The sequence below is a fragment of the Gopherus flavomarginatus genome, chromosome 10 (genome assembly GCF_025201925.1).
Source record: "Gopherus flavomarginatus isolate rGopFla2 chromosome 10, rGopFla2.mat.asm, whole genome shotgun sequence".
Lineage (NCBI taxonomy): Eukaryota > Metazoa > Chordata > Testudines > Testudinidae > Gopherus > Gopherus flavomarginatus.
Window position 1 is genome coordinate 23,854,445 of NC_066626.1, and position 13,684 is coordinate 23,868,128.

The window sequence follows — 13,684 nt, forward strand, 5'->3', positions numbered from 1 at the left end:
CACATGGTTCAGAGGCCAGAGCATCAGTTCTTTCTGAAGAGCCACAGATGCGCATGATGTTTACAGGTGAATATAAAAACTAGGTCCCTGCCCTAAGAGTTACCATCTCAAATACAGACAAAAAGACACCAGCCATGGAAATCAGAGAGAGAAGACGAAGGTGAGGAAAAGATTTCTCCTGCTCAAAATTGAGGAAGTTGGCAGAAGGCATAGGGAATTTACACTGATGCTGACCATTCTGCATTTGTTCTGTAACTACACAGACAGCTCCTTCATTTTAGTGTTGCCAAGGCGACATCTGTTAGGAGCTATTGTCAGAGGGTTCACTACTCACCATTGTGGTGCTTTCTTGTGGCCCATCTGGGATTAGCTCACCACCGGTATGATGCCCCCTCCTTCATTTTCTCTCCCTGTTGTGTCTCTCTCTGGAGTCAAGTTATGACTTGGTGACCCCCCCCCCAGGTCACTATAGTTCTCCCCTTCCAAAGTATCAAAGTCCTATTGGATGAGCATCCCAGGCAATCTTCTGTTCCACTTTCTCATCTGTGCCACTTCCCCAGTAACTGGTAGGGGAATCTAGGCCTGCCTGCTCCTCTGGGTTCCAGCCCAAGGATCATATGCTCAGCAACAACAGTCTGCACTGTCCCAAATCTTGTTGCCGTTTCTCTGGGCTACTTCCTATTTCACCTCTATCAGGCTCCTTTGCCACCCTCCTCTGAGTGCACCCTTCCCTCAGAGTCAGGATCCCAGGACTTCTATTCTCCCCCCCCTCGTTTCCTCCTTTCCCTCTCTTAAGGGTTTAGCTACACTTGCAACTGTACAGTGCTGGGAGTTAAAGCTGTCTTTGTACAGCTGTGTAGGGAAAGCGCTGCAGTGTGGCCACATTTGCAGCGGTGTTGGAAGTGGTGCATTATGGCCAGCTATCCCAGTATTCAAGTGGCTGCAACGTGCTTTTCAAAAGATGGGGGTGGGGTGGAGTGTGACCGGGAGCGTGAGGGAGACAGTGTGTGGATTTTTGGAGCTGACACTCTGTCAGCTCCCTGCCTTGCAAGTTCTAAGGACTTGAAGATACACAGCACCAACCTTCAATCATTTTAAAAGTTTCAACCCCTTCCCCCACCCCTCTCTCATTCACTAAATGCAAATAGCCTTCAGACCAGATAAGCAGCTGCTCCAAAACGGACCCCTGACTCCTGGGCTGCTTCTCTCCTCAAGCAAACACTGGCTATGGACATTCATCTCTCTGCCTGCCTCATTCACAGCAAACAGTAGCTGTGTTTGTTTTTTAGATAAGCAGCTCCAGGAGCCCTGAGTTCACAACAAAATAAAGAGAGGCATCACAACAAAACAAAGAGTGTTATCTTTACTTAAAAAGCATTATGGGAAGGTTCCGGAGGTCAGTTACAGCATAGCAAGGTTAATCACTGTTTACACTGGCATCCCAGCGCTGCAAGAGCAGCGCTGTTCTCTTTATTCCTCTCGTCAAGGTGGAGTACAGCCAGCGCTGTAGCCAGGGAGATACAGCGCTGTATGTGCCTTGCAAGTGTGGACGGGGAGTAAGTTACAGTGCTGTAAAGCCACCATCAGCGCTGTAACTCTCAAGTGTAGCCAAGCCCTAAGCCCACAGGCCCCTTCTTACTCACCACTTCCTGTTTTATAGCAGTTTAGCCTGCCTTTTGCCCAGCTAGGTTTCATCCTCAGTTAAAAACTTACCAGACCTGATTCCTTCCCTGGTGCAGCCTGTCACAGGGTTAATTGGCCCTGTCTCTTTACTCAGGCCCTGTGTAGGCACCCTCATCACACCATTCTTTAGTAAGTTTAGGCTACACACTGACTCACACAGAATACCTTGAGACACAAGGTGGGTGAGGTAATCTCTTATATTGGACCAACTTCCGTTGATGAGAGACACAAGTTTTCAAGCTTACAGAGCTATAGAGGTGAAGAGCTCTGTCTAAGCTTGATCGCTTGTCTCTCTCACCAGCAGAAGTTGGTCCAATAAAAGATATTACCTCAGCCACCTTGTCTTTCTACTATCCTGGGACAGACATGGTTACAATACTGCATACAGTAATAATACTTGCCACTTAACACCTTCAAAATACTGTATCCTTAGTTAATCCTCACAACACCTCTTGTGAGGTAGGTTAATAGTGCCCCTCCTTTTACAGAGGAAGTCAGATGCAATGAAAGTTACAGCTACTTAGAGAAGGGTTGAATTTGGCCCAGAGATATTAAAGGCAGATTATAGCCAAGATACAATGCAAATCTGTTGCAGAGTTGGGACGAAACTCAGAGCTTCTGGTTCACAGTGCCGCAATGCTTTTAAGTATTTTTGGTTTACTTTGATGGCAAGCCTTCCAGTTTGCCAGAGTTTGATTTGACACAGAACCCCAGCTTCAGCTCTGGTTTCATGTTTTGGATTAAGTTTTCTTCCAAATACCCAAGTTTGGAACTGTCCAGGTTCCTTAGTCTGAAGGAATTTTAATCACTTCTGTTTCTTAATCAGAATACTAAAATAATTTTTTCTGTATCACTTCCATAGCAGAATGTTATATGTCTATGACAGCTTAGACTGGAGTCAAGAGTGTACACTTTTTAGAATCTAGTTCTAATTTTCTAAATGTCCAATTCATTAATTCAAGACTAGAATCAAATATATTGCGGTCCTCAAACAAGCTAGGAAGTGTATATACCTGTACCCCTCCTTCAAACATTCTGTTTTAACTACTGTACATTATAGCTTTGGGGAAATACTCATAATAAATTAAGTGGTATTATTCAGAAGGGTTGCCAGTCATGACAGCGTCTTTTGTTTTACACGTCATATCCTATTAGTACCAAGATTTCTTCTGAGACTCTAACAGATCAATATATCTGTAACTCTGGCCTGTAACCCAATTACTATGCAGACATCTCTGATAACTATTACAAATTAAATTTGTATTATGTAGTTTCAGAGACTCATGGAAAAGGCTTTATTGTTATTCTTTCAGAGCAATATACTGTATATGATAAATTCAAAAGTATTTTGGGAATTAAAAAATATAAAATTAATCCTGAAAAGAGATTGTTGTGGGGAGACCAAAAAAGCTTGACACCTTTGGTATGCCCGAGGATTTATAAAGGTCCATAAAAGTCATTGTACAAGAAATTTATTCTAATAGCTTTGGATGCTCAATCCGTGTAATAGTCCAGTCTGCCTTCACTCCTTGTGTAAATTCCCTTCGGAACCTAGGTAAAGCAGGACAAATAAATTGTTAAAGATCACGTAATCCTTTAAAGGGTGCCTAATGCTACTGAAAAAACTTGGCAAAATATTTTCCTTAGTTATTCTGTTATCGTTTTCTCTAACTCTTCCCTCGTCCTTCGATCTTATGAAAGCCGGGTGTTTTATAAGAGATCATTAGATGCCACCGCTCAGTCCCCCTATGGAGGATGTGACATCAAAACTATTTCTCTAAGAAGAGACTGATCCAAAGCCTACTGAAGTCAAAAGAAGGCTTTCCTAACTTCAGTAGGCTTTGGCTCAGGCCACAAGTGATTGATAAAACAACAAGAGCAGAGGAAGTCTTAAGCACCCCATTTTCATGCTAATACCCTCAAAATCCCAGAAAATGATCTATAGAAAAATTAGTTTCTAAAGTAAGGGTTTCATTTTTCCATGAGGCATCAGCAAATCAATATGGTGAACTAGGTACTTTTTACCCAAAGATATTTGGTTTAGGCATTTAAAAAAAACAAACAAACAGAATAATACGAAGTTAGTAGATCTTTTTAGAGATTAGACCAGATATACTAAAAAACCCTAAGTGTATGACTGAATCCTTCTACACATTCGAGTTCTACAGCTGTTTGAAAGAACATTAGTCACCCTACATTTAAAACCCTTTTCCCCTTTAGTGCTGGTACCTTTTAGTTTGTAAGGTTTTTTTGATAGGTATTTTAAGTGAAGCCTTTAGTTTTTAGTGTGTTAACACAGCATTTATATGCCTAAATCACAAACAGAACAGCAAGGGCAGCAGCAGTGTAATCCATATTGTTCTGCAAGTGTGTTCCAATCCTGGCCTAGGCAGAACCATCCCTAGACACCTAGCTACTCTGGTGATGGGTGCTTTACAAAAGGATTTGAAGTCTCTCTGCCCATTTGGTCCTTGACCTCTGCTGAGAAGCCAAAAAGAGTGCCAATTCAGATGATTTATTAGGACACCTGGCCACTAGGAACTGAGACAACTCACAAGTTTCCCCCCCACCACAAGGAGTCAGGACCCTCAAAGAAATCAGACAAGACTCTAAGATATGTGATAAATATGGCCAAGAGATGAACATAGGAGGAAAGGGAACAGGGATGCTCTTCAAGTGGTTTTGATTTGTATTTTATCTGGACCTGGACCCTGTGTAGTTTCTTCTCTCTGAGAAAGAGTTTAGAAGAGAGCTACTCTATCATAACTTAGGCAAAAATATGCCATTTCCCCACCACTTTTACAATTTTGAAGACTATTTTCTATTGTTTTGACAAGAGTGCAAATATTTTTCATCTCTCAGACATTAGCACATTTTATAACCAGTGTTATACATGCACATTTCTATGAAAATACATCCACTTGACCAGTGAGCGCTCAGAGGATTTAGATCAGATCCATGTGAACCAGTCAAACACCAGATGATGTTTGTGTTGTTCTAACTTGCTTCAGAAAATGTTCAGTTAAATCTTTCATCTTCTTAAGCCAACTACAATACTGACTCCTTTGCAGGAGGGTAGTGTTACAGCAGCAGCACAAAGCAGGCTGATTGGCTTGGCAGCACTGTTATTTGGTGCACAAAACTTGGACTGACAACTGATATAGGCCTCTTTCCAAAAGGGAGGAGGGTAGAAGGAGGGGTCAGAAAGTTTGTGATATGCTAGTAGATTCAGAGTGTAGTAGCATTAGTCTGAAATTAAGAAACAAAATTATAATGTGACAACCTTAAGGTGATTTTGTCAAAAAAAACAAACAAACAAAAAACCACCACACCTCAAAGAGTTGCTCCCCAGAATAAAAGTTGGGTTGAATGAGGGCCAAGATAAATACAACTAGAAGGAAAAGAAGATAGGGAGACTTACTCATAGTTTGCTGTTAGAAGATGTTTAGTTTCTTTCACAGTTTCATCTCCAAATACAACCTGGAAAACTTTGGTTCCATCTGGAGCTTCATCAGGAAGATCAGCGCTAGTTAGATACCAGAAGCGCATCAGGATACTAACAAACTTCCTTCCTGTTACAAAGAAAACTAAGCCATAAGCCAACATTCCAGAATTACGCATATACCTCAGCAATCTAGTATATTTACTTGCAAACCACTAAGCGTTTTACTAAGACTCTACAGAAGCAAATGGCTACACAAAGCACACAAGAATAAAGGAAAAGAAAGCGATACTTAAAACTTACAGTAATTCACCCTAAAGTCATCTTCATAAGGTTTGGCAGGAGTAAAAACAAAGTCATACTTTCTATAGAGTGGTGCATAAGTCATCAGGAGTTATTCCTGGCACTATATATGATCACATTGTATGGAAGGCGGTCATGTTCCAGATTATAGAATGACCATTGTGACTGAAGAGGTACTTAGAGTGACAGTGAATGAGATGTGCAGAAGTAGGATTATTAAAACAATAGAATAAGAGAAGCTCAATGTATTAGATAGCCTGAAATAATGAGGTATGGATGGATGAGAACAAGGTTAGGTTCAGGAAACGAACCAACTCAGCTGTATTTTATAATGAGCCAAGCACACACTGTTGGCATTTAACAAAATAAAGCAGATGGTTGCTAGTTTAAAAAATATAATATATAATATCAAGCTGTCCTGGATCCGCATGGAGAAACTGTCACACAGTGTGATATGAGATTATTCCCACTCCACTTCTCTATGCTAAATATTCTCAGCCAGCATGGGGGGGAAATGATGCCTATGCTGCTACTCCAGCATACAGCACTTAATGGTACAAAAGGAAAACAATCAGACTGACTCAGACCATTTCCATTTCATGCTGCAGCTGCTGTATCCCCATCAACACCACAGAAGCAAACTTTTAGGAGGCAATAGGCAGGGATGGGAGACAGACAATGAAGAGGAATGAATTACAAAGGCAGATGCAGCAGGAAGACAGAAAAATTGAAAGGTTTTGCAGTTAAGCTTTCAAAATCGGTCTTAAATTTGATCCCTCATTTCCCAGGCCAGCAGGCGTTTGGAGCACTGCAGAAGCAGTGCTCAGCCCACATAGGAAAAGACAGATTGTTCGTCACCTTTCTGAAGCCTGGCTCAGGCTGACAGAAGCAGCAGCACTAAAAAGCTCCAAAGTCATTCATATCCAGCCATTCTCCACCAGAAGAATATCTGCCACAAGGCAAGATTTTTGGCAGGAGCACAGGGTGGGGAAAAGAGGGGGAAGAAAAGAAAAAAGAGACCAGAAGAAGATGACTCTATAAGAGAAAGGGCAGGAGTGCACACACTGGGGGGAGTCATGTTTTTATAGCACATACAAGACTTTAAGGCCTAGCACTCTGCATACAGTACCTGTGAGAGGATTTTTTTTTTTTTTTTTGAGAAGTGAATAGGGAGAAATGAATGGAAAGCGTATAAAATCTAAGTGAAGGAGAATAAGAAAAATTTGAACAGGCATTAAGTTGGTACAATGATTCATACTAATGACAATTTATAGTGAGAACAAATAAGTACATAAAGAGAGCTTTAAACGTTACTCCTAGGAATGAGAAATAGGACTCGTGAACACCTTTGTAAGTAGAAAAGCTGTAAAAAGCAAAACCATGACAAAAGGTTTTCTGTCTATGCTACGTGAATGTTCTAGAATTCTATACCTACCACTGTCATCATAGTAAATGCCAACATCTCCTGCTGTTGTATACATTATTTCATCCATGTCAGCAGCCAGGGCATTCCTGCGGTTTTCAGACAACGAAGGAAGCTTCTCCTCCAACACTTGAAGTACCTGAATTTAGAGAAACTGTAGCTTTTGTTAAGCCTACAATACACTAGATAATTGAAACCATTGATCTCGTAAACTCCGTAACAGTCCAGTATTACCCCAATACATCTACTGAAGTATTTCTAATCCACAACGCTGTTAGACAATTAAAATAGAAATATTATTCATCCAAAAAAAAATATCCCATAGTATTCCCTTCTGACTGAAGAATGGTTAAATGTAAAAAGTTACATCAATGCAACATTTAAATGCACAAGAGTCAGGACATGAAAAGAATTAAAATGCTCACAGTAACTAACTTAAATGTATTCTGTGCAAAGTGGGTTAACAAACAAATTAAGACAGAATATCCAAATTCTACACAAAAAGCTACATTTGAAGAACAATAACATTGCAAAGTGAAACACTCATGTCAGAAAGCATCGGTTAAGGTTTTCCTCAAAATCTAAACTCTGCTCCCCCCTTCTGTTTAACCTTCTCTCTGCTTCTTTCCATCTATATTTAAGTTTTGTACTACACATTACCATGGTATGTGAGTGCCCTTATGCTTATACATTACAGTTGTCTATAATTATATTAATTGCCCATGACCCTTGCCTCATTCAGTGCACAGGTCAGACAGGACAGTGGAACTTTGCCTTTTTTCTCTACACACCATCCTCCAAATTTGTTCACACTGTGATAATGGCAAAATTTAATTTGTCTTAAAACAAGGCCTGGATACACAAAGCCCAGACTCCATTCACAATTTTCAATACCACATTCACTAAGCACCATCTAACCTGCAAAAGATTGTCATGATGTTCATCAACATAGGTGTGAACAACAAGAAGTAGACTAGCTGGCCCTAACTGCAATCACCGTTTTGCAGTTTCAGTCTGTGCCACCTTGGGTCACACATGGCTCCTAATAATTGCTTCCTTCTCTCCTCCTTTGTGGGATGGCTCCCCATTTCTTCCCCTTCCTCTGATTGTGAGTGGCTTCCTTTCAGCACTGGTAGAGCTTCTATGAAAACCTGCTGAACCCATAGTTTGGGGTGGGAGGAGGAAGGGGCGATGCCCTCTTGAAAGAGCTCACTAGGAACAAACTCACATTTCACTGCTACTTCTACTCAGAGAGAGGAGGCAAGATGGTGCATTGCCACTACACCACAGTCGCATTAGGGTTCTCTCTCCATAGGCATGAGGGGCACCAGGCAGCCCAAGCTACTGGCACACAGTAACACAAACATACAGCTGAAGCAGCTCCCACATGAGACTCTTCTGGATCTGAGACACCCCTCTCCGGAGGTGACCATGAAAACAGTCCCAGTGGTTCAAAATTCACACTGACAATTAAAACTGGCCAGTTTGGCTATATTCTTGAGGCCCTGATGCAAGATCAAGGTCTCCAGTTTAGGACTAGGTAGCTAAGTAGCAGGTGACCTACATGGGATGGGAACCAGTTAGACAGGGAGTGCACAAGAAATGAATTCTCCATTAGGCAGGTCTATGTTGCTCACCTAAAGTTTTGGCACCAGTGAATGGTACTGGTGGTCACAGTAGGAACTTCCACTCACTTGCCCCATGTGAATAGAAGTTTGCAAGTCTGCCCCTGTTATCCACCCTCTTCTGCAATGGATTATATTTTTTGATCCTTTTTTGATGACTCACTGGACTCTTCTGGCAGCTGCTCCATTGTCCTAATAGTATCAGCAATTGGACAATTTTCCTTATACAGCAACTGAGCATGCCCTTAGAGATAAGCTTGTCTGTCCTCCTCTAGTCTGAAGACTAACATTCTCCTGATCTTCATTAAAGAGTTCTTCCCCAGTTAGACCAAATTGGTACTATTTGTGTTTATTAACAAGCTAAACTTCACTTTAGATGACCGGCAACCCATTGGCAGATTAAGAGAAATATTTTTCATTCTGTGTTGGAGATTTTAGAAAAGAAAGAAAATACTCTTTACCTCTTTTGATACGAATTCCTCCAACAGATCAAGTTTACACTGAGACAACAGCTTTGAAACAAGAGCAAAGGCCTACAAAACATAAAAATGGATGAGCAAACATTTCACTAACTCTAGGTCAACTCATTTTCCAGTAACCAGAGAATCAGACATTAGATATAGAAAAACACTCATTAAATCATCTAGTTCCATCACATTGCTTGGGCAGGATTGTTGCCTCCAGTATATTTTCTAGTGTCTTGTTCCATCTACTTTTAGGCAATCCATCTAATGGGACCATGGCCACTTTGCTTACAAAACTACTCCAGATCAAAAAATATTTTTTTTCCGGATGTTTAGCTTACGCTTTCCCCATTCTTAGTCTTTATCCCCTAGTACCACCCTGTATAATCTCTCTCCATTCTAGAATGGGACAGCCTACACATACACAAAGGGTGTGAATGCCTTCTCAGTATTAACACCACTCATGAGTATTGACCCTTTACACATCAGCAAAAGCATAGTATAATTGCCCTCCCATAAAGTTAGACCAGTTTCTACTGTCCTTCCCTAGAAGCAGCTGGAAATGGCCTTCCCTACACTATCTTTCTGTGGTGACTGTGGGAAAGCTAAGCTGAAGTAACAAGTTTTATTCTTTGCTCTGAAAACAGCGAAGTCTGAGTATTCTCACTTCCTCCAGAAAAGTGGCAAAGCCCTGGCCATCTGCCAAGAAAACCATCTCCCCATCTCATACATGACAACTAACATATACTTTTCCTACAAAACATAACTGTCAATGGAGATCTATATCTCAATTAAAGCTGAGACTTGAATATGACTGTATTCTATGGGAAAGCCAGTACAGTGAGCAGTGGACCAGGGTGATGTTGCTAATTTGTTTTGCTGTAGAAACATGGTGCTGCATTCTGGACCAACTGAGGCCAGTCAGTGAACTACTAATACAGGGAAACGCAGTAGTCAAGTCTTCAGGTCACAAGGGCATGAATCACTGTGGCCAAATTATTTCTGCAGCAGTATGGGGTACATGCAGAAAAAAGCACTTTTAGCAGCCATTGCTATTCAAGTATCCAGCAGTAGTAAGGAGTTCAGTAGAACACAGAGGCTATGAACCAGCTTGAGTACTTGAGAGCAGGCTCCATCAAAACAGAGTGAAGTTACAGTGGTAGTTAGATCTTTAAGATGACATATCCATCTTGCTTGAGTTCAACTTTAGCCAGCTGTTTTTCATCCACATGCTGATCTCAGCTAGACAACAAGAGAGCTGAGCGATGGTTCAGTTGGCACTGGAAATAAATGAGATTTGGGGTCATCTGTGCGCTTGTGGAACTTGAGTCCAGAGTGTCATCACACAGTGGCTTCATGCAGATGTTAAATAGGATAAGGAAAGAACAGAGTTCTGTGGAACTGCACAACCGAGTGCTCTGATGGCAGAAGAATGTTCGTCCAGCACTACTCAAGGTGCAGCCTGAAAGGAAGGATTGGAGCCATCTCAGTGCTTTCTTGTTTACTGTTGCTATATCTTTAAAGTCAGAGAGAAGTGTGTGATCAACAGAGCTGGATTAAGACAATCTGATGTCCTAGGCAAATCCCACATGGCTCTGCCTCTGCTTGAGGGGTAGTCGCAGTCTCCCACCCAATACACACACAAGCTATCTATGGGGCCACTACCTCTCCTGTTTGGAGGAATGAGGCCCTCCCCCAGATCACCTATGCTGATGGTTTTCAAACTGCAGATCGCAACCCAGTACTAGGTTGCAGAATGTAAGGCACTGGTGGCTCTCGCTAGCACTGCTGCCCAGGCTGTTAAAAGTCCCTTCAGTGGTGCTGCCCAGCTAGGGCAGGCTAGTTCCTGCCTGTCCTGGCTCTACACTGTACTCTGGAAGTGGCCAGCAGCAGGTCTGGCTCCTAAGCAGGGGGGCCACCGGGCTCCATGCACTGCCCCTGCCCCGAGTACTGGCTCTCCACTCCCATTGGCTGGGAACCAGCTAACTGGAGCTGGAGGGGGGTGTGTGTGCCTGCAGGCAAGAGCTGCATAGAGCCACTTGCGTACCTCCGCCTAGGAGCTGGACCTGCTGCTGGCTGCTTCCGGGGTGCAATGAAGTCTGCAGTGCCAGGAGAGACAGGAAGCCTGCTTTAGCACCCCCACTGCACAGCTGACTGGGAGCCGCCTGAGCTAACCCCATGCCCTAATCCCCTGCCCCATCCACCCCAACCTTTACCCTCTCCTGCACCCCAAACCCCTCATCCCCAGCTCCACTGGGTCATGGGCAATTTTCTTCAACTGGGTTGCCAGAAAAAAAGTTTGAAAACCACTGATCTATGCCATACCAGGAGGAGTCAGCCACCATCTACCTAAATGGGTGGGGGAGATGTGTGGGAAGCACCTCCTGACATCACCCAAACAGAGCCATAAGGAGGAGGCAGAAGCAAAGGCTACCCCCATCTAAGTCTTCTGCTGAGGTGCCATCACTGGAGGGCCCTCAGAGAAGCAAGTTTCAGAGTTAGAATAATGAGAAAGTGGGCAGGTGACAATCAGCAGACAGCAGTTAAATTTAGGCCATGTTCGTAAGGATTTCTTCAGAACCATAAAAAAATAGAAAAAAAAATTTAAAAAAATTAAGTGTGAAAATTGAGAGATTCTATCATCATGCAATTCCAGAACCTGGAGCGCTACAGATGTGACTATGCCTTAAATCCAGCCCCACTGATCAGTTGTACCAAGCACCAGGAAAGATCCAATAATGGCATATGATTCCCATTCTCTCAGTCATTTTAGCTAAACTAGTTTCTGTTGCTCTGCTCTAAGCACTATCTATTTTATCAGTACCATTCCAGTAATGTGGCACCCAGAACTAGGGTTTCCAACTTTGTTTGGACAAATTTCTGGAGGTTTCATTTTATGATGTTATCTTTAATTATAACGATTAATCTTTAATTCCTGGAGACAATCCTGGAGGGCTGGTGAACTTACCCAGAACTTGAATGCAATGTTCAGAATGCTGCTGCCATAAGAATCATATTGAATGGCCTCCTTGCCCTGTGACTAGATGCCTCTGCAGTCTGAAATTTTATTGGTCTTTTCTGTTCCCAGATTACACTGGAGCCTACCATAGTGCACTGCATTTATGCCTAATACTGCATCACTCTCACAGATGTTTGCAAGTGTTTTAATGCTTTACAATACATAGGAAAGCCTGTCAAATTTTGACTCCTGGTTTAAGGGGATAAATGACAACTCCTATGGTGCCACTGTCAGCAATAATATCCCCCCACAGAGGTCTCACTACTGGGACAATATGAACAAAACACACAGTTCATCCCAGCTGAACAAAATACCTGTCCCCAGAGCCAATGGGCAGCAGTATTTAGTGGGAAAAGAGAGCTCACCAGGAAGAGAAGAAGAAGAAGGGAGCAGTGAGGGATAAGGTCCAGGGTGGCCACATATGCCAAGGGGTGGGCCCCATAAGGGGGTGACAGGAAGGAGTTTCACTGCATCCACGCGGGGGGGGGGGGGAGGAGGTGGAAGATGTGGCAGGGCTCCTTGCATGATCGCATCCAGGCCAAAGGGTAAGGTGGTTAACAGGCCTCCCCCCCTACATAGCTGGGGCACACAGGGAGTCCCAGGCAAGGGTAAGGGGGGATAAAAAGGCCTCCTGCCCTACAGAGTGAGGTGTGTGTATTGGGCAAGAAGGAGGAGGATTAACTGCCTCCCTCCCAGCTATCCAGGTAGCAGGGAAGGGGGGATAATGGCCCCCCACACATACAGTTGGGGGTTCCAGGTGGGGGAAAGGAGGGGTAACACCCCCCCCCACACACAGTTGGAGGGTTCCAGGAAGGGGGGCTAATGCCCCCTCATGGTTGGGGGGTCCCACACAGCAGGGAAGGGGGGGAAATGGCCTCCTCACACACAGTGGGGGTCCCAGGCGGCGGGGGGGGAAGGGGGGATAACGGCCCCCCACACACACACACAGTGGGGGTCCCAGGCGGCGGGGGGGAAGGGGGGATAACGGCCCCCCAACCACACACAGTGGCGGTCCCAGGCGGCGGGGGGGGAAGGGGGGGATAACGGCCCCACACACACACAGTGGGGGTCCCAGGCGGCGGGGGGGAAGGGGGGGATAACGGCCCCCCCACACACACACAGTGGGGGTCCCAGGCGGCGGGGGGGAAGGGGGATAACGGCCCCACACACACACACACAGTGGGGGGGGAGGAGAGATAACGCCCCCCCCACAGGTTGGAGGCGCGGCGGCCCTGCAGTCACCTGCTTGGCCCCCTGGGTGAACTCCTCGACGCTGAACTCCTGGTCGAAGTAGGCCCGGATGAGGAAGCAGTAGAGCCTGGTGCGGACCCAGATGAAGGGGTTGGGGATCCCCACCACCACCACGCTCCGGCCGCCGCCCGCCCCCGGCGGACCCCGCCGCCGGCTCTGCTCGTCGCTGGCGCAGAAGCGCGCGGGGACCCGGGCGCGGGTCAGGGCAGCCGGGCCCCGCGGGTCCACCCCGGCCCAGCCGGGTCTGGCAGGCGCCGCCAGAAGGTGGGCGGAGAAGGCGCGGACCGGCCCGGGGCAGCGCCGGAGCCCGCTGGGCAGCGCCATCTTAGCGAGCCGCGCCGCCCCGCCCCGCCCCGCCCCGCGCGCGCGGAAAGCAGCCTGCCTGGGAAACGCGCCCAGGTCAAGCCGGGCAGCCCCGCGTGCAGCGGCCCGCCCGAAGGACCGTTCCCTGGCGCGAGGGAGGCAGGCAGGCCC

General features: G+C 45.1%; 1 protein-coding gene and 1 long non-coding RNA gene across 2 annotated transcripts in view; both read right to left on the minus strand.

Annotated features, from left to right (window-relative positions):
* The window catches only part of LOC127058987 (uncharacterized), a 253,128-nt gene that overhangs the window by 15,744 nt on the left and 223,700 nt on the right, over window positions 1–13,684 (minus strand). The window lies entirely within an intron of this gene.
* MAIP1 (matrix AAA peptidase interacting protein 1) lies at window positions 2,955–13,551 on the minus strand. The gene is made up of 5 exons (XM_050969542.1): window positions 13,202–13,551; window positions 8,938–9,009; window positions 6,864–6,990; window positions 5,105–5,255; window positions 2,955–3,234 (listed from the first exon to the last, which is right to left on the minus strand). The coding sequence occupies exons 1-5, from the start codon at window positions 13,532–13,534 to the stop codon at window positions 3,156–3,158; spliced, it is 762 nt and encodes a 253-aa protein (XP_050825499.1). The 5' UTR covers window positions 13,535–13,551; the 3' UTR covers window positions 2,955–3,155.